The following is a 25,671-nucleotide window of genomic DNA, read 5'->3' on the forward strand; positions in this document are numbered from 1 at the left end:
GAATGGGACATCTTTTGTCCCAAATCCTCCTCCTTGGAAGGATCTTCAATTTTGGATGTAATTCTCTTCCTCTCCCTAGCCAGAAAATATTTTTCCCACATTCTCTCCTAAAAGGAGTAAATGAAACCGTTTGGGGAAGAATACTTCGGGGACTTATTAATACACCTTTACTGGAGCCGCAAAAGGGCGCGGGAGTGGTGAGGCAGAACAGGACAAGACATCATTGTGACGGTGAGAGGCAGCCTGTCACGGAACAGAAGGCAGAAAGAGCACAGCTTAGTAGCTGATAAAAAGTGGGGATCCCGGACAACGGGTCTCTCAGGCCATTTCTCCCTTGCTTGGGCCTGCCTATTTCACCGAATCTTGGGGCTGCAGAGAAGACCCCAGCACAGGAGAAGTTGCCTCCCTCCCCATCCCGAACCAGCCACAATCTTTCCAGCCTTCACCGGCTTGGCCAATACGCATGCGCCCGCCCCTCTGGTTCGGGCGCGCGCTAGGGAACCCCTACGCATGCGCAGCCTCGCAGTTGCAGGTGCCCGACCATACTAGCGTGCCCCTTCCCCAGAAGTGCGCCTGCGTTGGGGGAGGAGCCCAGACGCGGAGGGGTTTAGACGCCAAATGCGCTCTCAATCCCGCCCCGCCCTCTTTGCTTTTTCCGGTGGTTCTAGCGCGCTTGCGCTTTTCCCCTCCACTCCGGCAACCGCCTTTCGTCGTTCGTGGCCCTCGGCCTCAGGTGCGCTCTGGCTGTAGCGAGGTTCCCCAGGTTAGCCCTGTCAGAGCCCCTCCCGGAACCCTCGCAAAGCCCCTAAGTTGTAGGGGAGAGTCCCCAGTATCAGGGGGTCTCGTTAAAAGTCCGGAAATCCTGACTAAATCCCCTCAGAAATACTGAGAGGAAGCCATCAGGAGATCTTATATGACCCTCGAAATTTTGTCAGAACCTTCTAGAAATTCCCTCAGCCTTCTCCCTCAGAGCCTGTCACAAACCCCTGAAATCCCATTACTCTCCCTCCCCAAATCCTATCAGATCCCGCAAGTCCTGACAGATTCCCAGAAATCTTGTGAAACTCACAAAAATTCTGTTAGATTTTCTCTTCTCAAATATCTGAGACCTCTGAAATTTAGTCAGACAGCCCCCAAAATAAAGTCAGATTCCCCAGAAATCCAGAAACTCAGCGATCCAGTGGGACACCTTCTTGAACACCAGTCAGAGACCCCTTCCAGAGACCCCCTAAATCCAGACCCTCTTAAAAATCCCCAGAAATCCTGCCTGGGTCCTCCCCATCAGAGGCCCCTGAGATTGACTAGAGCATCTCTTAGTCCCTTACCAGGAGTTTGTCCCCTAAACCCTGTCAGAAGCTCCCAGTGCCTCTCAGCACCCTCAAAGTGACCCTTCCCCACTCAGGCCCCATGGCCATCCACCCCCTTCTGCACACCACCCCCCCAGCGTTGTCCAAACCCTGGAAGGGTCTCCTTTCAAAGACCACTTTTGCTAGAATGTTCTAAAAGTCGCCAAGAAGTGTGCACTCCACAGCTGTGGACCCCCTCTGGTGCCAGGGAGAGCAGGGTGTGGGGAGTACTTGGTGAGGAAAGGAGGGCTGAGCAGGTGGGACAGGTCCCAGACAACCCTGTGTTGACCGAATGCCCCACCCAGTGTACTCAGTTCAGCACCATGGGCACTATTGTCCAGCGTCATTATTAAGTAGCACCCCTTTCACTCTTGAAAACGTCCTGGAGTTGGGGCAAGAAGTCTTATGGTCAACCTGGTTATAATGGAGGCAGGACAGGGCATTGTTGGGGCACAGAGGAGGGAGTCCCCAACTGCTCCAAGGACTCAGGAAGCCTCCCCAGGGAACTGTGGGCCAAGGCAGGGGCCACCGGTGGAAATGGTGTATGTTGTATGGTCTGGGTCTGGGAGGACCACGGGAAGATGCTAAACTCCCATGGTCGTGATGAGGGTGAGGGACCTGGAGGTCAGCCAGTGGAGAGAAAAGTGACCAAAAAAAGGAGTTGCAGGGACCGCCCTGTGCCACACTAGCCAGAGGAGCTAAGACTTAGTCCTGAGGGCACTAGGGAGCTATGGGAAGGCTGCAAACGGGAGAAATGGGCTCAAACTCATGCGGGAGGCCAACAGTTCCAAATAACAGGCTGATATGACAAGGATTATCAGTAGTCCAAGGCAGTGCGGAAACCCAGAGACAAATGTTCAGAAACGTTTCCCAGAGGAGGGGACATGTGAGCTGAGACAGGAAGGACTGGCAAGTAGGGTGTCCCAGACAAACAGAGGTGGGAATAGGGAGCCTGGCTTGGGGTACAGCACACAGCTCAGAGTCACTGGTGCAGCAAGTATGATTTGGGGTAGGGAGGCAGGTGGGGCCAGGCCATGCAGGGCCTTTGCCAGGTCCAGGGCCAAGGCTTTGTCCCTGGGATGCTAGGGAGCCATGGAAGAGTGTTGAACAGGGGAGGGGCAGGTCAGCTCTAGGGCCCTGTGGGGATGGACTGAAGTGGGAGATGAGGCTAGGAGGCCAGAGAGAAGGCTGGAATGAGGGCCCAGGGGAAGAGGACAAGGCCTGAGCCAGGGCCCTAGGGAAAGAGAGGAGGGGACAGGGTAGAGTCATTGGGGAGGAGGGACAGGGCTGGGGACTTGACAAGCTGTGGGGAGAAGGGGCGGAGAGGAGGCAGTGACCCCCATCCACTAGGCCCCCTTTGATCTATGCCACTCACTCCTCCAGTCCCCCTTTTCCCAGCCCACATCTCCAATCCATTAAACAGGTCTGAACCAGAGCTGCTGTGATGGAGGCATGGGTGGGCAAACAGGTTCTGAGAACCCAGAGTGGCCTGGGGCACAGGTGGGGCAGGGTGGGTCCTCAACTTGGGGTGGCTGGTCTGAGGAGGTCAATCCCCTGTTTGTCCTCCCAGGAGCTCTCAAGGCAGCTGGTCCCTTTTTGATCCTTTCCAGTGATAGAGGGAGGCTGTTAGCATCGCCAGTAGCTGCGGAGTGAGGAGGGTGGCCCATGGACCTGCCAGAGAGCCTGGAAGGCAGCCCTGCTGCAAAAAGTAGGTGGCTGGGCCCCTGTTTGCCCGTGGGAGGATGAAGGAGCAGTGGGTGAAGAGGTGCCAGGCTGTGACGGGAGAAGTGGCTTGGGGTAGCTGAGGCTCCGCCTTGGTTGGGGGTACGAGGGAGGGAGCCTGCTGTGTTTCTGTCTGAACCCCTTGTCCCAGAGCAGAAGCCTTTGCATGCTGTGTCCCCTGCCTGGAGCACCCTTTCCCAATGACCCACAAGCTCACCCTGTCTTCATTCAGATCTATTTTTTCCATAACACAGCTGCCCTGTCACTCTCTCCTCTTTCCTGCTTTACTTCTCTTCATAGCACTGACACTGGTTTGTATGTCTGTTCAGGAGCTCCACCAGGCAGGTATTTCTTTACTCTGGTATTTCCAGTTCCCAGAGCAACACTGTTCAACACACGAGCTGTATATGTAATTTTAAATTTTGTTAGTAGACACCTTTAAAAGAAAACAGAAACAGGCAAAATGTATGGCAATAATAGATTTTATTTAACCTAATACATCCAAGGTAGTATATTTTCAGCATATAATCAGTATAAACATGTGTTGGAGATATTCTCCTTTTTCATACTAAGTCTTCAAGATCTGGTGTGTGCTTTACACTAATAGTGCACCTCAATTCACACTCGCCACAGTTCACGTGCTCAGGAACCGCATGTGGTTAATTAAGTGGCTGCCCTGCTGGTTAGCGCTACCCTAGAACAGTGCCTGGCATGTAGTAGGAACTTGGTTTCTGTCCTTGAATGATTGGCTAGATGCAAATCAAGTGGGTGTGAAAGCTGCTTCTGGAGGAAGATGCTGAAACTCATCTGCTAAGTGAGGAGCCCAGTGTGATGATGGGGGAGGAGGCTTCCAGTCCCTGGGAGAGGCAGGACCCCTTTCCTAGAGGCTCCCAGAATCCAGCAGCAGAACCTGTGTCTTTTGTCAGAACCCCAGGCCTGGACTCTGGCCTCAGGAGACTTTCCAGGTAGGAGGATATGAGGCAGACACCTGGGTGCAGGAACCAACTGAGGGCTTTCTGACGGAGTGACCAACATTGAAACTTCACAGGCACCAGCAGAGGGCGTGCGGGCCCCGAGGAACCTGTGGGCAAGGGCTGAGCCAGTTTGCGGAGGCTCTGAAGGAAAGGGAGGGACACACCCAGGAGGGATGGAAACAGGAAGGGGAGGGTGGGAAGAGACAGAGATAGCAGTGGAAGGAGAGACAAGGCTCGGGGAATGGAGAGTCGCTGAGATACGGGACGAGAAACACAGAGATGGAGACAGAAGAAAATGGGGGCAAGGGACATGGAGACAGAGGGGCAGGACACAGTGGGGAGAGAGATGGGAAAGAAGATAGACGGCAAGAGCCAGAGAAAAAACTAGAGAAGGGCAGGGACAGAACACAGAGAGAGGGAGAAACACTGAGGAAGGAATGAAGGAAGGAGAACAGAAGAGAAGCGTAGTCACATCCTCCTGCAGGGCTCTGGGAAGGGACCATAGACACATGTGTATCTGGAGCCAGACAGTCCTGAGGTGGCTGGCTTGCTACCCCTGGCTGAGCAGCCCTGGGCAAGTAACCTTGCTGGGCCTTGGTCCTCCATTGCATGGGGAATACGGTGAGAGGAAGAAACGAGAGTATGGGGGCCCTGGCATCTCCCATAACGGTGGGTTCCTGCTGTCCTTCCCAAGGAGCATGGGTTCAAACCTGAGGGAGTCAAATTTGAGCTCACTGCAAAGAACCCTCGAAGAGGTAAAGGGATGAGAAAGGGCACTCATATGTTGAACAGGTGACCTTGGGCAAGTTTCTAACTTCTCTGTGCCTGAGTCTCCTTATCTGTAAAGTGGGGCTGATAATAGCAGCCACCATTGTCCATGCAAAACGCTCAGAAGAGGCCCGAGTACATGCCGAGAAAATAAATGTTTGATTTTATTACTGAGCTCCCACCATGTGTCAGGCCCTCTGCCAGGGCCTTTTCAGATTTTGTCTCATTTCTCTAAAATGGAGGGAACACCACCCCCATTTTCCAGAGGAAGAAACTGAGGCTCAGAGAGGCTGAGTCTCTTGCCCGGGTTGTCCCCTGAGTCTGCCAGACCCTGAAGCCTGTGCTTAGCTGGCTGCTATATCCAGCTGTCCAGGGAACCTTAAAGGTCACTTCCAACTCTGGGAAATAGTCTAGGCTGTCCTAGTGGCTCCTGGGGTAGAGGATCTCCTCCTATATCCTGGAGTATTTATTGAGTGCCTATTTTATGCGGGCACTGTGGATACAGCAGTGGACAAGCAGACCCTGGGACATTCACTCTGTGTGTGTGTGTGTGTGTGTGTAGGCTCTTCACATACACAGACGTAACCCAGCCCTCAGGGGGGAGGTCACTCTACCCACCCCCATTTTACTGGTGGGGAAACTGAGGCTCCAAAAAGAGAAGCAACTTGCCCACAGTCGTGCAGCTGGGCTCCAAGCTCCTAATGGCTCCCCCACTGCCCACCCTGCCTGGATAACCCTATTCCCCCTCAACTGGGGCCCCTGGCCTTGGGCTCCCATGACACCAGCTTTGTGAATCAGGGAAGGGGAGTGGAGAGATATCGGGCCCCCAGGCAGGCTAGCCGACCGGAGATGCAGCAGGCAGAATCGATCCAGCCTGCCTGCGCTTCAGGTTATCGGATTGTTCCTGGCTCTCCTGGGCCCCCGCTTCACCCTAAGCTCCTCCCAGAATCCTCTCTTCTTGGCCCTCCCCTGCCTCTGTCTCGCTCAGAACTGAGCCTGAGAGGCAGGGGAAGAGAAGAGGAAAGAGTGATTGTTCATTCTTTTTATCAGGCTCCTGAGCCAATTGGACACAAAGGATTAGACAGCAGGGGGCACTTCCTGGCCTGAAAGATGGTGCCCACATCTCCAGGGTGGAGGGTGAGGGGTGGGGAGATGACTCAAAGACCCTCGCATTGCTACCCCCATCCGAAGCTTCCTGCTGTTCCCCTCTAACCCCAACTCCAGGCAGACCTAAATGAATTCCCTCCCTTGCAGGAGCCCAGGTCAGTCCTCTTCTCTCCTCATCTGCCTCTTCCGGGTGGCTGAACTGGCCCTTTTGTCTCCTCAGTTTACCTCTGTGACCAGCCGGAGGAGGGGAGCCTGGGGACACTGCTCAGCTTAGAGGAGCAAATACTCAACTCCACGTTCGAAGCCTGTGACCCCCAAAGGACAGGTGGGAGGGGCAGGACGGGGTGTGGGGAGCACTGGGCATGAGAGACACAAGGAATAATAAGGAGCATAGATTGGGAACTGGGGAGCCATAGACAGAGGGATGGGTTAAGGCCCTTTCTTGGCCGTCCTGCTGGACAAGTGAGTGATTGTGGCTTCAGGAAGGAAGTGGATAAGGGGATGGAGGCCTTTTAGGCGAGGACAGTGAGGGGAGGAATACTTGGGGGACATTAATGGAAGATGCCGGGTGGGGCTTTGGGACCTGGGAGGGGGATGGAGGGCAGCTACTCTGGGCCTGGTGGGGCATAGCTGGTCCCCTTTGGTCCACACTCTGAGGTAGGTGTGACTGGGCTCCACCCCACACTTGACCCAGACTTCACAACATTCTCTGTCCCCAGGCTTTGTGGCTGTGACCCATGTACTAGCCTACCTGGAGGCAATGACAGGACGGGGCCCCCAGGATGCACGCCTCCAAACATTGGCCTGCAAGCTGGACCCCAATGGAGAGGGTCCTCAGGCCACCGTGGACTTGGACACCTTCCTGGTCGTCATGCGGGACTGGATCGCTGCCTGTCAGCTGGATGGGTGGGTCCCCGCACCTCCACCCTCCCCTGGGAAGTTTTTCTTACGATCTAACCTCATACCTGTTTACTGCAGCCAGCACCCTTTGGGCACAGGAGCCTCCTTTGGTTGGAAGGAGGCTGAGGAGAGAAAAAGGAAAGAGATGGGGTTGGGGGAGGGGGGAGGGTCTGAGGACAAAGTGCCTTGGATGGGGAGGTGAAGGGGGTCTGGGAGGCAGAAATAAAAGGGGCTGCAAGGAGGAGAAGGGGGATGATGGGGGACTGACAGTGGCCCCTCCACATCCCTTCTCCAATCCCAGTCCTGCCCCTCCTGCTTTTCCATCTGGTCTCAAGCGCTTGCCATCTGGCCTCACCTTCCTCCCTACGGTGCTTGCTCTCACCTAATCTGGCCCCTCCTCCGGCCACTCTCAACCCCCCTGCCAGTGACTGATCAGGGTTCAGGGGTGGCTGCAGGGGGCTCTGAGCCTCATCCCTTTGATATAGAGGATTAGAGCTGGAAGAGGAGACCGCCTTCGAGGGGACCCTGACCTCCCAGCAACTGCCATCTGGTGAGATTGCTATATATAGAATGAAGCAGGCAGGCCCAGGGTCAGACAGTGGGGAGACTTCCCATCCAGCAGCAGAGCAGGGGATAGAGTGGGACCCCAGGGACCTTTGCTCTAGCCTGGAGCTGTGAGTTTGGCTTTCTAGGCGCTTCCATGACTGCCTCTCAATCTTTCCTAAGCTTTGGGGGTTTCATTCCTCGCAGGTTGTTTCCAACACCCCCTCCTAACACTAGCCCTATTATAGAGCCCTACGAGGCCCCGCCCACCTCTTATCGTCGTCATCATCCAGCAGGCTCTCCGCTACTCTCTATCTAGTTCCTTCACTCCAGTCCCCCTGGCCTGTGGCTCTTCCTTGAATAGGCCACCCACCTGCCCGCCTGGGTCTCAGTTCAGGCTCTTTTCCCAGCCTCAACTTTCCACAACCTCCCTTTCATACTTAACACTTGGGAAGCCCTGGGGCGGGGGCGGGAGGCGGTGCTGCGATGCCGCAGCCTAAGGTCCCTTGCTCTCCACACACTCACACACAGACCTGTATTCCTTTTCTTCAGAAATCTAATTATCTGATTAGTTACCTGCCCTGATATTTGGTTAGTTGATTTGCTCACCATTGTATCCCAAGGACCTCACACACAGGAGGTGCTCCATAAACAAGTGTTTGTGTTATATTTCTCCAGCCTTACAAACACAAACCAAAAGCAAATAAAATAGAGCTTTCTTGACATTGAACCGCCTCTAGTCGAGCTTGGGGGCCAGGGGAGGGCTGTGAGTAGGGGAGAGGCAGGTAAGTTCTGGGTAGGGAAAGACCCCCTCTGGGTGGGGAATCCGGACAGGAGACAGGAGCGAGAGGCCGAAGACCAAGAGGAGGCTGTGATGAGGGTCCAGTGGGAGAGAGCAAAGCCTGAGCCAGGATGGGGCTTGGGGACAGGAGGGTGGAGCAGAGAGTCAGGGAGGTGGGGGATAGGGCCTGGGCTCTGGTAGACTGTGGGGGTGAGGAGAAGTGAGGGACCCAGGTGGTGGGTGGGAGGGAAACTTGGAGGAAGAACAAGTTTTGGGGGCAGTTGAGGTGTTGCCCAGTGTTGGGCGTGGAAATTACTGGGCTATCGGGGATCCAGCCTAAGCTCAAGGTACTGATGGACAAGAGGCCTTTTCAATGGTGTGCATAATTGCAGCCCTGGGAGGAGACAGGAGCACCCAGTACAAATGTGAGGGTGGAGGCCAGAGAACGACCAAGCCCTGCATCCTGGGGCACCCCGACATCTAAGGTCACCGGGGAGCCTAATACCCTCTGTCTGTCTCCCTCCAGGATGCCAAGAGGAGCCAGCCAACCTGGAGAGCTTTGGAGGCGAAGACCCCAGACCTGAGCTGTACCTATCCTTGGGTCCCCCTCCCCCTTCCCGTGCCCTCCAGCCTGCCCAGGGCCTGGCCAGGGTTTGGGGTCCTTCGGGGAGTGGGTGAGGGACAGGGACTGTGCTAATAGCTCAAAGAGAGCAGGGCAGCCTCTCTCTTGTTCCTCTTTCTCCACAAGAGCCCTATGGCCTCACCACCCTCACCGCCTACCCTCACTTGGGAAAGGAGGACAGGGCAGTGGGTAGTGACCTTGGCCCTTCCTGTCCCCAGGCCCACCACAGCTGACTTGCTGAGCAGCCTGGAGGACCTGGAGCTCAGTAACCGCAGGCTGGTTGGGGAGAATGCCAAGCTGCAGCGCAGCGTGGAGACTGCCGAGGAGGGGTCCGCACGTCTCGGGGAGGAGATCTCGGCCCTGCGCAAGCAGCTTCGCAGGTGGGCCAGCCCACAGCGACACTCCTGTGCCCCTGGGTCCCTCCTGTGCCCCTGGGTCCCTCCTGACCACAGCCCCAGCCTCACTCTCTGCTCCCTTTCTCTGCGACTCCTGTTCTGTGTCTGTGATCCTGCACATGTCCTTTTCTTCTTTTCCTTTCTATCTTTTATCTTTCTCTTTTGTGTCTCCCTGGTTCTTGTGTCTCAGCCTCTAGGGTTCAGACTTCTCTATTCTTCTCTCTCTGGTTCTCCAGGTCAGCGGCCTATTCCTTTCCCTGTGCTCTGTCTTCTTCCTCATGTCTGTCCTGGTTTCCGTTTTAGTCTCTCACACTCAAGGTCTCTGTCCCACCCCCTTAGCCTTTTAGGTAGAAACTTGTTCCCCGGTACTCGTTTTTTTCCCCCCATTTTTTCTGAGTCTCTGGCTCCCTCTCTCTGGCCTCTGTCTCCTTCTATCTCTGGGTCTCTGTCTGGGATTTCTCTGCTGCTTCTGTCTTTCTGAGAGAATCTATCTGTGTGGTTTCTCTCTTCGTTTCTCTTGTGGCCCACCTGCCCCTGCCCCCACTCAGTACCCAGCAGGCCCTGCAGTTTGCCAAGGCTGTGGATGAGGAGCTGGAGGACCTGAAGAGCCTGGCCAAGAGCCTGGAGGAACAGAATCGCAACCTTCTGGCCCAGGCCCGGCAGACAGTAGGTTCTGGGCAAGGGGCACGAAGGTACCCTTTTCCTTTCCCTTTCTTGGAGTCTGAGCAGCAGAGCCTGACTGGAGTGGGAAGGAGCAGAGGTCACCCTGGCCTTCCTCCCTCACTTCAGGACTGCTCACTTCAGACTTGGAGGCCAGATCTACTTGCCATCTCTCTCGTGACAAAGGGGACAGCAAGAGCCATCAGGGCTCCCCAGACCCATTCCCCCAGCCCAGCTCCTCAGGGATCCAGGCCCGAGTTATGTTCCCAGGGGTGGGAGAAGGGCAACATGGGAGCAAGGAGTCCGGAAAAGAAACCTTTGTCCTCTCTCTGGGCTCACTTAGGAAAAGGAGCAGCAGCACCTGGTGGCTGAGATGAAGATTCTGCAGGAGGAGGTGAGCTGATGCCCAGCACCCACCTCACTCCTTCCCCAGTCCTTAGGATCTTCCCACCCTACCCCCTGCAGCCCCAAACACCCCCAGCAGCCTGTAACCAAACACCCTTCAGCCTGGTGAGCGAGACCCCAGAATCCCAATAATGTGTGAATGTCCCTGAAGGTCACATCGCTGCATGTGAGAACTGCCATGGTTGGTAAGCGTGTGGGGCACCGGGGGGCTGCCTGGGTTCACGCTAAGCCGCCTACATAAGCATGGGTCAAAGTCAGTCCGTCCCCTCTCTGTGCCTCAGTGTCCTCACCTGTAAAAATGGGCAAACTAATAGAATCTCCTCATTGGTTTCTATGAGATTTAAATGAAAGGATGTTTGTAGAGCCTTAGGCAGAAGGCAGGACCCGTGGGAAGTAGTCACTAAAAGTTAGCTAGTGCTGTTCATATGTTAGTGTGTTTTTCATGGTCGGAAGAACACAGGCCTTAAAGTCAGCCCTGAATTTAACTCCCATCTCTGCCACTTAACGTGACAAGCAACCTTTAGACATGTGACTGCTCCTTCCCAAGCCTTCGTTTTATTCTCTAAGAAAGAGGGAGAAGGGTATCTGTTCAGCAGGGCTGTTGTAGGAATTAAATGACAGCTTTTAGCCCAGGGCCCAGAACATAATATAAACAAGCCCAGTTCAACCTCACTGTCTGATTCAAGCTCCATTCCATCTGAAACAGAAAACATCATCTGAGTCAATTCTGGGTCCACTCAGTCCTTTTAGGTGGAAACTAACAGTCCTCAGTTGATGATGAAATACATCACCGTCACCCCACAAGGTGGCATCTGGAGACTCATGCAACACAGTGTTCCAGGAGGCAGCGGTCCTCACTCAACATCTGTTCTCTCGGCTGGTCACAAGATTGATGTTTGGTGGCCCATCTGGTCCTTGGCCTTAGTCACCACTGCACGCTGGCATCCACGGGGAGGCTGGCATTGCCTTCTGGTCTCTGGACGTACAGTCCTCGCTGCATCCGCTGGTGGTGGCGCTTGTCTGGACCCCACAACCCATGAAGGTCACTGGGGTTCTCTCTCAGCCACGTCCACACCCTTCTAGGAGCACAGAAGAGGTTTAGTTCCTTTCTTGTGACTCTTTGTGGCTACAGGGTCCTCACTGGACCCTCTCTACCTCACCTTCTCACACGACCATCTTTATTCTATTCTATTATTCGCAAGCCTTGCACATTCTGCGACTGGCATGGGAAATGTCTCTCTCAGATTCCCAGATGTCCCAGGGGTTCCGTGGCTCAAGTACATCCATCCTCACCTCCCCTCACAGCTAACCCGAGGCTTGGGATGGCTCAGGGACCATTTTCTCTCTGTTGCCCTCTCCTTTTACTTCCCTACAGCCCTCCCCCAACCCTAAGGCTCTCTGCCCAATCTAGGCAATGATACTGGACCTGCCTGATCTCCCCAAATCTTTGTCCTACATCTGCATTATGGGATTTTACATTTAAACCCAAAGGTTTGCCACTATTGTCCTCTGGCTCTTCCATGAAAATTCCCTCCCTTGGGGCTATGGGAATCTGCCACAGGATGGCTGCCACATTATAAAGCATGAGGTACAGACAGGAGGTGACTATTTCTTCCAGAACTTCTCTTTTTAAGAGCAAGGATAAACTTTCCCTGAAGCCTCATAACAGAACCTCCCTCTTATATCTCACTGGTCAAAATGGCAAATGATTATAGCCAATCAACTTCCTGGCATGGGTAGCACAGCCACGGATGGGTCCGGAATACTTTCAGCTCCAAGGAAGAGGACACCAAAGAACTGATGGCTTCGGTCTGAAGAACACGCATTTCTTTAACAAGAGGTTTGGAAGGTCTCTGGGTTGGTTCAGTGGCACTTTGGCTTGTTTGTCTGACTGTGGCCTCCTGCGTACAGGTGGCTGCAACAGCTCCTGACCTCATTCTCATTCAAAGCAGGACAAAGGGGCAAGAGGGCCCAGCAAATGCTCCTCTCATGGCTCTGTCTTCATCAAAAAGAACAGCTTTTCTGGGAGCACCCCACTCCACCCCCACACAGAAGACCTCTTACATCTTACTGGCCCAAAATGGACCACATGACACCACCAGCTGCAAGGGAGGCTAGGAGAACATCCTCAGTCTCTGGAGGGGAAGAAAATGACTGCTGGGTTAGCTAACCAGCCTGATCTGAATTTTCCGATATTTCCATCTTGATTCACACCCTCAGGGCTGAGGCTGGGACCTACCTGCCCAAGTAGAGAGAGGACCCCCCAGCGAAAGCAAAAGAAGGAATAATGAGCAGGGTGAATGGCAGCCGGTGGTCTATGCCTCCTCCCAGCCCAGAAGGCCTGCTGGCAGGTCAAGTGCCTTGAGCAGTGCCTGGGACACCCTAGGCGCTCGATAACTGGAGCTATTCTTGGATTCCTCCCCTCCACCTTTTCCCCTCACTGGCAGCTGCCTACAGAGCATCTATAGATCGAGTTCTCAAGTTACAGTAGAATAATGCTGGAGTAAGGGACACTCAGACACTCAGCTTTCTTAGGGAGAACCTACAGAGCGGGCTCAGGTTACTGCAGAAGAAGGCAGGAGCAGCTGAGTAACCAGGTTCCCTGCCGAGTAGCCTGGGTTCCAGCCTGCAAATCCCGACCAGGTGGACAGATGTTGACACAGCATTCCTGGCTTGTCCTTTCTCTGCCCTTCACCTGGCAGTCCAGGCCCGCTGAGACAGAGGGATGGAGGGCAGCTAATGGAGGACTTGGAACCAAGCCGGGCTGGAAAGAAGGAGCAGGCCTTAGTATCCCCAGGGACACCAGGAGGAGAGGTGTGGCGAGGGAAGTCGACTGCCTCCATGCCCCAAAATGCTTTTCCCCATACTGCCTCACATAGAAACAGTGCAACTTGCTAGGTTTTTGGTGCCCAGAAACTGTACACTGGAATTTGGACCATTTTATTCTCAGATCCCATTTTGTGGCTGGCCTGCTCACTGTGCTCTCCCAGCCTCCTTGTTCCCTCCCCCCATAATGCTCCTCACCCTTGAGGACTCAGCCCTGGCCTCCTGAGGAAGCCCCTCACCTGGGCTCCCACAGGTCTAGTCCTCATTTGAGCCCGCCTCACGCATTACCATCAGCCTCCGTGTTGGTCTCCACCTCTAGTGATGAGCTACCTGAAGTGAGGGATGGAGCTGGCTCCCCATTCTCACCCAGGGCTGCATCTGGCTCTGAGGAGAGTATGGTGGTTATTGCAGGATTTGGTATCAGATTTGGGCGTGAGTCCACTTACCCTGTGACCTTGACCAAGTTTCTTAACCTCTCTGCTCAAATTCCACTGTAAAACTGGGGATGATGACAGTAAAATCATTGTTAAGACAGCCAGACATGACACTCTTCCCGAATGGCACAGTGAGACATGTATAGCAGCATCTGTGAAATCTGCCCACCAAAAAGTTGAACAAGATTCTGGACAAGGCCCTGGATCTACCCACCAGCTTACAGGAAGTAATGAGGATTCAAGAACATGGTGAATGTCACCGCAGGAAGGAAAACGCAATAAACCAAATCCAAATGTACCAGTTCTACAGGATAAATAACCTGGTTTCTTCCACAAAAGAAGGGCCCCCAAAAGTGCCAAGTTGGGAGGTGGTGGATCACTGTCAGATAAAAAAGAAATGAGACGTTTCAACCCAAAGTCTGTAGACCTGTTTAGAGCCTCATTTAAACAAACTAAATGTGAAAAGACATTTGTGAAACCAAAATTGAAAAAAAGAAAAGAAAACAAATTGGGTGTGAGATGATACTAAGAAATTATTATTAGTTTTGTTAAGGGTGATTATGGTATTGTGGTTTTGCTAAAGGAAAGGTCCTCAAGTAGGAGATGAAAATGCTGGAGTAGATACAGGTGAAATAACATGATGTCTAAGATTTGCTTTAAAATAACCTGGTTAAACACAAACAAAACAAAAAAAATAGAGGATAGAGAAGAAACAAAAGGGGGAAACTATATAATTATTGAAGCTGGGTGACAGGTAATGGGGGTTTGTTATACTGTTATTTTTACTTCTCTGTTAAAAAACTCATAATCCAAAGTTTTAAAAATATTTTTTAATATAACATTTGGCAAATGTTTGGCAAATATCAGGCACTGTTCTAAATGTTTTGTGTTCATTAATATATATTTGCCTGAATCACCACCTGTATGACCTGGGGCAAATTATTCAACCTTTCTGTGCCTTTATTTTAAATTAGGGGATAAGATAACAAGCATGCATCACTTTTATAAAGAGGAAAAATAAAGATTCCCTTTAAAAAGGAAAAAATAAAATAGGGAATAAGAAATGAGTTAACACATGCGAGGTGCTCAGTAAGTGTTAGCAATTACTAGTAACTTGTTTAATCCTCACAGCAACCCCATAAAGTAGGTCCTATCTTATCGCCATTTCTACAGATGGGGGACCTACTGATGCACACAGACATCAAAGCTGAGGTTCCATAGGATGGCTGGAGGGATTACATGGGCTAAAACACATAAAGTGCTTACTTAGCATGAGACGTGATGCACATCATGTGTCAGCAAATGTCAGCTATGAGTATTAGCATTGCCGTTTGCTGCAGTGAACATGACCGGCCGTTCTTCCTTCTAGAATGGGAAGTTACTGGCTGAGCGGGATGGAGTGAAGAGGAGGACTGAGGAGCTGGCCACAGAGAAGGATGCTTTGAAGGTGCCACCCCTCCCTAGTCCCTTGACAACTTCCCAACGCCCCTGGGGCCATGTTTGCAACCTCCACTTTTAGCCGCTGAAGCCTGGTGAGAGCCAGGGACTTCCATCAAGCCTTCAGGGTTCCAGGGCTGCCAGGCAGCTTGGCTGAAATCCTTCTTTGTATAGCTAGTGTTCAGAGACATCAAGGGAGGTTGAGGAAAGGGGCTCAGGAGTTGGCAGACCCAGGGCGGGGCAGGGCTGAGGTGGGTCCCGGGAGGCAGGACAGATGGACAGGCTCCTTCCTTGGCAGCTGCAACTCTATGAGTGTGAACGCCTCATTTGCCAACGTGACGCCGACCTCTCTGAGGTGAGAGGGCTGGGGAAGGGAGGAGTGACATTTGCTTCCTTGTGCACTTGCCCGTTGTCTCCTGCCCCGAATCTGGAAAGGGAAGTCCTGCCTGGCTCTCATCCTTGGATAAGCAAGCAGCCCAGAGAAGTCAGAGGGTTCTCCTGAGGTCCTAGCATGACCCTGCAGGATCTAGAAACCCAGTGCTGTCCCTCAGCCCTTCCCCCAAGCTCGCCCTGCCCTCCCCAGCCTCAGTGTCTGTGGGGCTGGGCCCAGGCTCAGTCGGCTTTGGGCTTTCCCAGCGCACTTGCCACGTGGAGAGTCTGGTCAAGACCTTGGAAGAGTACAGAACAACAATCCAGGTAACCCAGCTGCCCTTGCCCACCCTTGGTGGCTCCCTGCCTGGCCTTGCTCTCCTCACTTCTCTTTTGCCATCTCCAATATTTACTGCCTCTTTCTGTCTCTGTAAGTCTTTTCCCAACTCGCCTCATCTCACTTCTTGTATCTCCACTGTTTGTGTGTCTCTCCTCCTCTTTCCATCTCCCTCTGCCTTTTCACTTTTTCTCTGTTTCTTTTTCTCTCATTCTGTGGATCTCTGTTTTCCATTCACTTTTATTCTCTGTGGGTCTGTCTCTTCTCACTGCATCTCCCCTCCTTATCTCTCTTTGTCTCTGCCTGGCTCATTTAGGTTCTTGTCTCAGCCCTTCACTGGATCTAGTCTGTCTCCCAGGGAGACTCCTTTCTCTGTCCCTGGTCTTAATGAGTCTCTTGCACCTCATGTGTCTCTTGTCTCTCTGCAAGTCTGTGTCTGTTGTGTCTCACATGTGTCTCTATCTCTGCCTTCATTTTTAAATTTCCCTGGCTGGTAGTTTACATTCTGGGTTCTTCCTGCTCTCTGTCTCTCTTTGGCCTCCTAAGTTTCTGTCACTGCTTTCTTCCCCATATCCCTTGGCAATATGTGTCTGGAGGAGCCCAAAGAAGTCAGAGGAGTGGAATTGACCTTGGAAGAGAAGCCCAGGGGTGGGGGATGGGGAAGAATGGAGAGCCAGGTGCCCCCCCACACACACACACTCCTTCCTTTGCAGGAACTGAGGCTGGAAATCTCACACCTGGAGGAGCAGCTGAGTCAGACCCATGAGGGGCCAGATGAGTGAGTGGAATATCGAGGGTGGAGGAGGCAGGAGGGGAGCCCAAGGGCAGGGACCCGCAGCCTCCAGCTCCAAGGTGGGCAGGACAGCAACCCCAGCATAGGCCGACTGACAGGTGGGAGGCTGGCACAGAGACAGCTTCCCCCCTCCTGACTGTGTGGCCAGGATACCGGAAGGGGCTCAGGCAAGAAGAGTGGGCAGGACCAAGCTGCTGCCCCCATCACTGGGCGTGGAGATACAGGCCATTCGGCAGGTGGGCCTGGCTCCCTCGAAAACCCCAACCCATCGCCAGCTGCAATTCTGACGCACCCTACCCTGTTTCCCCCCAGGACCACCTGTCCTTAACCTCATTCCTAACCCAATCCTAGGTCCTGGCACCAAACTCTTCCTGGGGCCTGCCTCCACCCCAGTCCACCCTCACACGAGCTCCCTTCCCCCTCCCATCCCCATACCTCAGCCCATGTCTGACCTGTCTTCTGCCTTAATCTGGCCCTCCCTGACCTCAGAAACAACTTGTCTCCCAGAAACAAGAAGTGGCAGCTGCCGATCTCTCCAGCCCTCTGTGTGGGGTGTGGCAGTGGGAGGAGGGCATCAATGAGAGCAAGGAGGAAGCTGAGTTTCTACCTGAAGCCCCACCTGAGGAACAGGTGAGCACAGGAAGGGCTCTGAGATCACTGGAGTCCACAGCTGGGAAAGGGCCCCAGGACTTCGTATGCCTCACTGTTCCTCATCCAGTAGGCACATGTTGATTGAGGGTCTGCTGATTACTGGACACGGAGCTCAAGCCAGACAGGACACCATGCCTGCCATTAGGGACTGACCTGCTAGTGTGGTAGACGAAAGTGAAGAAAGCAGACACACAAATTCCTTTGGGGTGGTGGTTGTTTAGAAAACATTGTCAGAAATTACCTTATTTAAAACAGTACTACAGTGGGAAGTGAATTGTTCTTCCTGACACCATGAAGATACATTAAGCATTTACCTTTGAATACAAGGCACCTTTAAGAAAAGCTTAGCAAACCTACTATGAAATCTTGAACTCAACAATAGCCATATTTTTATGACTTTTATAATCACCTGAACAATAATATTACAACATCATTTGAAATAACTGAGACAACTCATCTTTAACATCCACAACTAAAAAGTGAGATTTTAATCTATTAGTGTCAGAAGAATATTTTTAAAGAAAACATTGCTAACAGCTTTGTAAACATCTCTGCATTGTCTTGAAATCTATACTGCTTCAAAGCTGTTCACTCATCAGAGAAATGAGGAAAAACTCATTTCTCTGCTCACTGTTTCCCTGGGTTGAGAGAAGCTAGAAGTGGGGGAGTGGGCCCCGTGGGAGCCCAGAGAAGCGGGTACCTGTGTCAGGTGGGAGATTGGAAGAACTATTACAGGGAAACTGACACAAGTTTATTTTGAAGAAAGAAAGAGAAATTAAGTGATGTGAGGAAAAAGCAGCCTTCCCGGCAGTGGGAGCAGTACGTGCAAGGCCACAGGGGCACGAAACCACATAATATGCTTGGGGAGTAGAGGGCAGCTGGGATGACTAGTGAGAGATGAAGCTGGGGCCAGATCATGAAAGGAATTCCCTGTCAATCAAGCTAAAAGATTGTCCTTTTCTCCATCAAGCCACAGGAGGGCTGAGAGCAGGGATGGGCAGGGTCAGATCTAGATGTAAAAAGATCCCTCTGGGTCCACATGGGGACTGACTAGAGGCTGTGAAGCCAGGGAGGAGGCTGAGACAATTTTCCAGAGTGGGGGGAGGATGCCTGAGCCAGGCCAGAGCCTTTGGATGGAGAAAATGGGACAGGCAGAGAGAACAGGCAGGGGAGATGAAGCTGCAGACAGATGGACTAGGGTGCAGGGTGATGGGAAGGGAGGAGAAGAGGGGAAAATGCTGAACTTGCCTTGTGATATTATGAGGGGAAGGCCCTGAGAGACATGGTGGGGAGGGGTGAGCTGCTCAGTGGCAGTGGGTGCACAATGCTGGAGCTCAGGGATGTATCAGTATATAGAAAACAGTGTTGAGTTGGTGGTTGAGGCCACAGGATGAGATGTGTCTGGAGAAACAGAGAGGGACCTGGGTCCTGAGGGAGAGGAGGATGGTGGGGCCATCCCAAGACTGGGAACCTGGGAGGACAATAGGGTTTGAAAGGGAAATGCTGAGCCCCTTTTGGGCCCAGGTGAGTGTAGGAGGCTTGTGGGAGTGTGAAAAGTTTGGGGGATCCGGACTCCTGGGTCCTGAAGAAGAAAGGGGCTTGGTGGGGCCCAGAACAGCAGTCCAGTTTCTGGCTTCTGTGCCTGGGCAGGATGATGGAGCTATCTCTGAGGACGAGTCCCGAGAGGAGGAGGACAGGTTTTAGAAGAAGGTGGTGAATTCTTGAGGTGTTGCAGCCTGGGAAACCTAACCTTTTCTTTCCCACAGAGAAACTTCCAGGGAGAGCTAGAGCATCCTCACGAAGGCAGAAAGGAGCAATCGATTTGGTAAGAAGCCAGCTCCTCCCAGAGCCATCCCTCTGACCCGGGGTGACACCTGATTCTCAGATGGATGGAGTACAAAGACTGGAAGGGCCCTGGTGGAGTCACACGTCACTCATTCACTCACGCCTCTTTCATGCTGAGGCGACCCTGGGCCTGTGAACCAGGATGAGTCAGACCCAGCCCTGCCCCCAGCAACTCCCAGTCTAGGGGGAGATAGTCCCTGACCCAGATAGTTCTGGGAAGATATCCGGCACCTGACCCCACCGCAGGAGGAAGGCTTCCCAGGGACTCAATGCCTGAATGGGGTTCTGCAAGAGTGGTATTCGTATAGGAGCCCCTTAGACAACAAAAAAGCAGTTGTCACGCAGATGGGACAGCTCAGTCACTGTCACACATTGAACACACCTCTCACAGAACCCTGGGATGAATGAGACTCAGACTAGGCCCCTGAAGAGCACCCTGGCAGTTGGGAGACCGTGTGGGCCACTGGAATCAGACAGCCTGGGTTCAAATCCTAGCTAGGCTCCTTTGTGATAGGGTTGGTGCGAGCATTTGGCATAATGCCTTGGAGCCCCCTCCCTGTGATTGTTAGGAGGCTTGTGTGCAGGCCTCTGAGGATAGAGAAAACACTAGATGCCTGGGCCCATTCTCCTCAGGGCCCTGGCCTTGGCGCATCTGGTTTCCTGTGGTGCCTCCCTCTCCCCCTCCCCTCTTTCAGGCTCCCAGCTGCAGCAACTAATGAGGCTGCCTGCCACGGGCTCTAATTGGACTTGTCTGGGAAAGCTGAGATAGGGCAGGATGGGGGCTCCGGAGCTGTGATCTCCCCTCAGTCACCAGGAAATGAAGGGGAAAAAAGGCTGAGCAGCAGCGGGGGCACGGGCTAGACATCTGAGTTTCCGGGGTTTGGGGTGGGGGGCAGAGCCAGTATGATCCATAGATTGGGAAGCTGGGAATGAGGGAGGAAGTGAATCCTGTGGCCCCTAAAGGTGGCTAGGGGTGAGGACTTGGACCTTGAGAGGGTCTGGATGCCGTTTGGAGTACTAGTTGAGGAAACAGCTGTATCCCAAAGGTGTTGGGTCTGAAGCCGGAAGGCTGGATCCCTGGGCCCCAGTGAAGGTGGTAACTGGTGGTGTGGACACCTGGGTCTCCAAGGGGCATCTGGCTGGACAGCTTGAGGCCTGAGTCCCTAAAAGGACATTTCAGGGTTTCAGGCAGCTGTGACCCTAGGAGGGGCAGAGGCCAGGGGCTTACATCCTTAAGAGAAATTTGGGATGGAGGCAGGGCTCACACAATTGGATTCTGGAGTCCGAATCCTGAAAAAAGACCCAATAAGACAGACTCACTGAAAACGATGCAACCCAGCAGGCAGGTAGTGGGGGCAGGGTCTACACGGCCCGGGTCTGAGTCTCTGGTGTTTTGGGGATTGAGAGAGCCAAAGCCACAGCTCCCGGGTGAGGCATCAACTGGAAAATTAGTAGCTGAGAAAGCCGGTGAGATGAAGAGACCCTCTTACCCTTTTTGGGGTCACCGACTCTTTTGAGTCTGGACCCCAGGTCCATCCATGGTTCCCATTCTGCGTTAAGACCCCAGCTTTAAAGGTTCCCCCCAGCCCCTCAGCAGGTGAATGGGAGCCAAGCAAAGGAAAGATGCTTCCAGTGACATTGTTGTTGCCCCAGGCTGCCCAGAAGAGAGGAGGCGGAAGCGGAGACCCAGGTCACGGTAAGCAGTCCCCAGCACCCCTCCCCACCCCCATCCACTTCAGGAGGGGGCTGAAGTCATTGCAGCCCCTCCCCAGCTCCCACCCACACCCCCACTCCTCCAGAGCAGACAGAAAAATCGTTTCGCCAAGAGATAACAAGGCCCTCGCTATAGCTAATGAGAGCGGATGGTGCTATGGGGGGAGGCCTGCAGGCCAGTGGGCGGCCAGAATGTTCCCAGGGGACACCCCCCCCAAGCACACACAGGGCTGCAGCCACCATGTCACAAGCCTCACAGACGTGGCTACACCCCCGGATTGCGAAAATACACACGCACATGCACCCACACACGGGAAGGGCCCGGCCCTCCCCATCCAGCCTCAGAATGCCCTCCAGGCACAGAACCAATCACAGAACCAATCCCCTGCCCAGCACCACACACACCAGGTCCTTTGCTCCTCAAAGTGGCAGGTGACAATCCCAAGGCAAGGAAAGGAAAGGAAGGAAATGTGAGGCGAAGAGCCTATGGTCCTCGGCTGAGGAATGTGAGAGCCCAAATGTGTGCCTAGCTCTGTTCCAGGTACCTGGGACCCTTCATGATCCATACCATTCAAGATGGTCTCTCTGAGCAGCCTGATTCCAAAGCCCACCTCCTTCCTGCCACGCCACGCCCCTTCCGCGGAGACTGGGCCCCACCTCGGTTTCCTCACCTGGTGTGGTGATGGTCTTGACCTAACTCTCAGGGTGGGGATGAGGGTTAAGGATCATGTCATAAAGAGCTTGGCTCCAGGCCTGACAGAGCATGCACACAGTAGGTGGTGGTGGTGAAGGTGGTGGCTGGGACTGGTGTCCTGTTGTTCTTTATTCGTTATTGTATTTTTATTGCCATTGGATACTTCCAGAATCCAGTGGAAGTAGAAATAATCATATTGAGTAGCTCACAGAGTTATTGAACACTCACTATGTGCCAGGCACTGTTCTGAGCCCCCCCCACCCCCACCCACACTTTTTTTTTTTTTAAAGATTTTATTGGGGAATCGGGGAAGGGGAACAGACAAGTTGCTGTCCTTTTGTTCTTTAGTCTAGTTGTGGAGGACGTCGCTTCACTGGCCCATGTTGGTATTAACATTGCGCTCTTCCTGGGTGAGGCAGATCGGTCGCCGGCCTCTGATCAGTGGCTCTTGGCAGCTCACACCAGCTGTTGGCCACTCACGCTGGCTGCCAGCCACACACGGTAGCCCATGGCAACCCACTGCAGCAAGGGCTGCAGCCTACGCCATCGCTGGCGAGTCACGGCAGCCCAGCTCCAGGTCGAGCTGTTGTTCACCATCTTAGCTGTAGAGGGCAGTGTTACTGGCACTCATGTGGGATCCAAACCGGGGCCCTGATGCTCAGAGCTGGCGTCCCAAGCCAGTTCTTAACCATCGTGCCACTCTGTCGGCCCCACACACACTTTTTTGTGTTTTACCTGCATTCACTCAGTCTCCACTTCAGCCCTGTGAGGTGGGTACTGTCCTCGTCCCTGTCCGGCAGGTGGGGAAGTGGGGCATGGAGAGGTGGGGTAACATGCCAAAGGATGCACAACTGGAAGCTGAAAGAGCTGGGACCCCCAATTGGCAGTATGTCTCGGGGAAGCTCATGCACGGAGCCACTCATTGTGTTCCACCCCATTCCATGTGGTCACTTCTGTCCAGTGGGCTGAACTGAGAGCCTCTCCCAACCTAGGACCCAGTGTCTCAAGGTTGTCATCTCTTTTGTCCTTCCAGGCTGAATTCCCCATCCCTCTGGGAGACCTTTCCCCTGGAGACATCGCAGGAAGTCCTCTGGAGAGGTAACGGGACCCACCAGGACTGGGAGGGGACTTGGGGGCAGGGAAAAAGTCCAGTGCAATTGCCTTGCCCTCCTTTCCAGCAGCCCTGCCAAGCTGGACCTGCAGCAAGCCCTGGTGCCTGTGGAGAAGGAGCTGGTCCCAGTCAGGAGGCCCATGTGGGGCCAGCTCTGCCTATGCCCGCTGCAACCCCAGCACCTCAGGTGAGCCCCAAGGCTTCTCCAGAAGGAGGATGGTGGTCAGACATCAGGGCACATAGGCTCCTCTGGGCCCTGCCCTAATCACTGTCCCACCACCCCACCAGGGTCACTTGGCACCCGCTGATCCCGGTGCCTGTCCTGGGCCTGCTGCTGCTGCTGCTGCTCTCCATCCTGCTGATGGGCCAGTCCCTGCCCCCCACCTGGCCCCACCTCCAGCTCTGCTACCTCCAGCCCCCGCCAGTGTGAGCCATGCTGCCCACCTCTCAGAGCAATGTCTAGTTCATTGAATTCCCCGGAGCTCTTTTTACTGTTATTCCTATTGTGCCATTGCTACTTGGGATTAGCCTAGTATAGGGATCCCAGATACTGTACTCCAGTCCACACCCTTGTATGGGGTCTTCATGGTGACCACTATGTTTCTTATTTATGTTTTATTTATTATTTTTTTAAATTTATTTTTCTTACCACTATGTTTCTTAACAGTAGAAAAACACACCCAGTAATGGACTAAGCACTAGGGGTTTATTTTCCTCACAAAACAAGCCTGGAGGAGAACAGCTCAGTTTCCACAACTGCAGTGCCAGCATACTGTGATTCCCTGTGATTCTCTTGGCCCTTCCCTCATGCTTAAGGGATGGCAAGCATTGTAGCTTCATATGTCATATCTGCAGGGAGAAGGGGACGTGTCCCTTCTTTTTTATTTAAAAAAAAAAATCAGTAGCCTTCCCAGAGCCAGCAGCAGACCTGTGTGTATGTCTCATTGGCCGGACTATTTGGCATAACCATTCCTAGCTGCAAGGGAGGCTGGGAGACTGAGCACCTCTCCTGGCAGAAAAAGGGAGAAAGAGATGTGGGCCAGGCACACACCACAGATGTCCACTGCCGTGCAAACAGCCAGCAAGAAGGGGACCAAAGTGCCATTTGTTCACTCAGTAAACACTGAGTGACCATCTATGTACCACTGCAAGACCTTAGAAGAAAAAGCTGTAGAGAAACAGGCCCTCTGATGCCAGGTGTTGATTTCCTCCCGAGGATGACGCGAGCTTTGGGAGGTTTTGTTGCTTGTTTTTGGTTATTTATGTTTTAATTGAGGTGTAACTTACATATAGATAAATGGACAAATCTCAAGTATCAGCTGGAGGAATTTTTACATATGTAAACACTCATGAAACCCAAACCCAGGTCAAGATATACAACAGTTTCAACACCACAAGAGCTTCCTTGGGAGAGTTTGAATAAGGGAGGGACAGAGTCACACTTATTTAAGGACAGACAGTGATAGAGGCAGCTGCAGGCTCTGTGGGAGCCCAGGAAGAGCACCTAACGCAGCCTGGAAGGCTAGAGATTTATTCCCAGATTAGTGACATCTGTGTTTAGTCTTGAAAGATGGGTAAAGTTGGTTACAGTGAGCAGGGACTGAGGAGGGTGTCACAGGCAGAGGAAGACCAGGTGGTGGCAAAGAGACTCTGTGTGGAAAGCCATAGGCAGCACCATGTTGCTGGGATTCAAAAAAAAAAAAAAGTTTTGGAGCCAGGGGAAGGATTTGAGGCTACAGAGTGGTGAAATATAAGGTAGAGGTGGGCAAGAGTCCATGAAGGGTTTTGAACAGCTTAAACTTTACTCCTAAGTGCCCAAGAGAGGGCTGTGAGCAGAGAAGGGACAGAATCAACTCTGGGTGGGAAAGAGACCTCTGAGTCTGTGTAGGAGTGAGGCTGAAGGCAGGAGGTTGGGAGAAGGCTGGGGCTTTGGTCCAGGTGGGAGAGGATGAGGTCTGACCTGGGCCCGGCGTGTGGGTGGGAAGAAGGGAAGGGTGGAGCGAGGCACAGCAGGAGCCATGGAGCCCAGGACTGGCCGGCTGTGAAGGCGGATGAACAGGGAAGTGGCAAGGACAGCACCTGGTTCTGACCCAGGGACTGGTAGAGGGGAGCCATTCCCAAGATTGGGAACCCACGAAGAGTGGGTTTGGGGGAACATTCTAAGCTCATTTGGGATGGGATGAAAGAGCTCTAAGAGGTGGCTGGAGCCCTGAGCTCTGGGCCTGGGAATAGGGGTCTGCGTGTTTCTAGCTGTGAACGGTCATCAAAGCTATCAGGATTGCTGAACTTTCCTGGGGAGAGGGAGGAAAGGGATTCCAGGCAACTTTTTGTGAAAAGCCTCAAACACTACGCAGAGATCTATGGAGGAAGTAGAGTATGAGAAGAGTACAGGCCAAGATCCAGCTACCAGGCCCTCAGGCAAACAGGATTAGGTTCTTCACAGTGTTTAGAAGAGTGCCTGGCATATAATAACTGCTCATAACATTCTAATCCCATTTCTCCATAAGAGTAGTGGAAAGATCTAGACTTAGAAGTTGCACTGATTTGGGTTCCAGTTATCCTTCTGACCTTTATTAGCGCTGGCAACTTGGGGAAATTACTCCTGACTTTCAGCGTCTTGTTTCTTTATTTGTAAAATTTGGCCAACTCTGAATGGCTTTGAGGAATACAGTTGTTTATTATTCAGTATTTCAATAACCGAGAAACAAGCTTACCTCACGGCCTAAGGGCCAATTAAGGTGCGGTCCGCCTCCCAGAAATGCAAATTGTTAGAGAGCTTGCCAATCACCAAGCGCCAGTCCCGCACTCTCCCCACTCGCGGCCGTGCCCAGTTCTACCCTCTTCTCTAGAACCAACCAGAGCGTGGTCCGCACGAGCTGCGCCCCGGGGAGCGGTTCAGAGCCATTGGCGTCTCACTGGAGTGAGTTGCCATAGTCACCATTGAGGGGCGGAGCTGAAGGGCTAGCCGAGCCTCCAGAGAGAGGGAGGCAGATTCTGATTGGCTGCTTCCTCGCTTCACGTGTATCCCCGGTATCCCCCCGCCCTCGCCCCAAGCCATCCAGAGTCTGACTCCTGGTCCGCTTTCTCTTCTGTTCCCGCCCCACTTTGCTACCCCAATGGTCTCCCCGGAAAGGCGCAGTTAGAAAACTCTGAAGAAGCTGCTGCAGGCTGCTGCGAGAGGAGGGGGAAACCCTTTTCTAATAAAAGCGTTTTGCTTGGTGCGGGGCGTTGTGCTGAA

The 25,671-nt window shown here is 53.1% G+C and overlaps 1 protein-coding gene across 9 annotated transcripts; it reads left to right on the forward strand.

Moving 5' to 3' along the window:
* Positions 1–691: 691 nt before the first annotated feature.
* KASH5 (KASH domain containing 5) lies at positions 692–25,671 on the forward strand. 9 transcript variants are annotated; one of them, XM_019658405.1, is made up of 20 exons: positions 692–733; positions 2,917–3,054; positions 6,138–6,242; positions 6,637–6,823; positions 7,303–7,367; positions 8,668–8,728; positions 8,982–9,143; positions 9,707–9,824; positions 10,162–10,212; positions 14,853–14,930; positions 15,219–15,275; positions 15,557–15,616; positions 16,340–16,404; positions 16,568–16,655; positions 16,909–17,049; positions 18,837–18,895; positions 20,569–20,611; positions 22,356–22,420; positions 22,501–22,620; positions 22,722–25,671. In XM_019658405.1, exons 2-20 carry the CDS (start codon positions 3,012–3,014, stop codon positions 22,861–22,863), a joined length of 1,710 nt encoding a protein of 569 aa, XP_019513950.1. In that variant the 5' UTR covers positions 692–733; positions 2,917–3,011; the 3' UTR covers positions 22,864–25,671. The 9 variants fall into 9 exon arrangements, with proteins under 9 accessions (XP_019513950.1, XP_019513953.1, XP_019513954.1 ...); XM_019658408.1 differs by having other exon boundaries at positions 22,504–22,620; XM_019658409.1 differs by having other exon boundaries at positions 16,927–17,049.

This window comes from Hipposideros armiger, unplaced genomic scaffold, assembly GCF_001890085.2.
Source record: "Hipposideros armiger isolate ML-2016 unplaced genomic scaffold, ASM189008v1 scaffold_283, whole genome shotgun sequence".
NCBI lineage: Eukaryota > Metazoa > Chordata > Mammalia > Chiroptera > Hipposideridae > Hipposideros > Hipposideros armiger.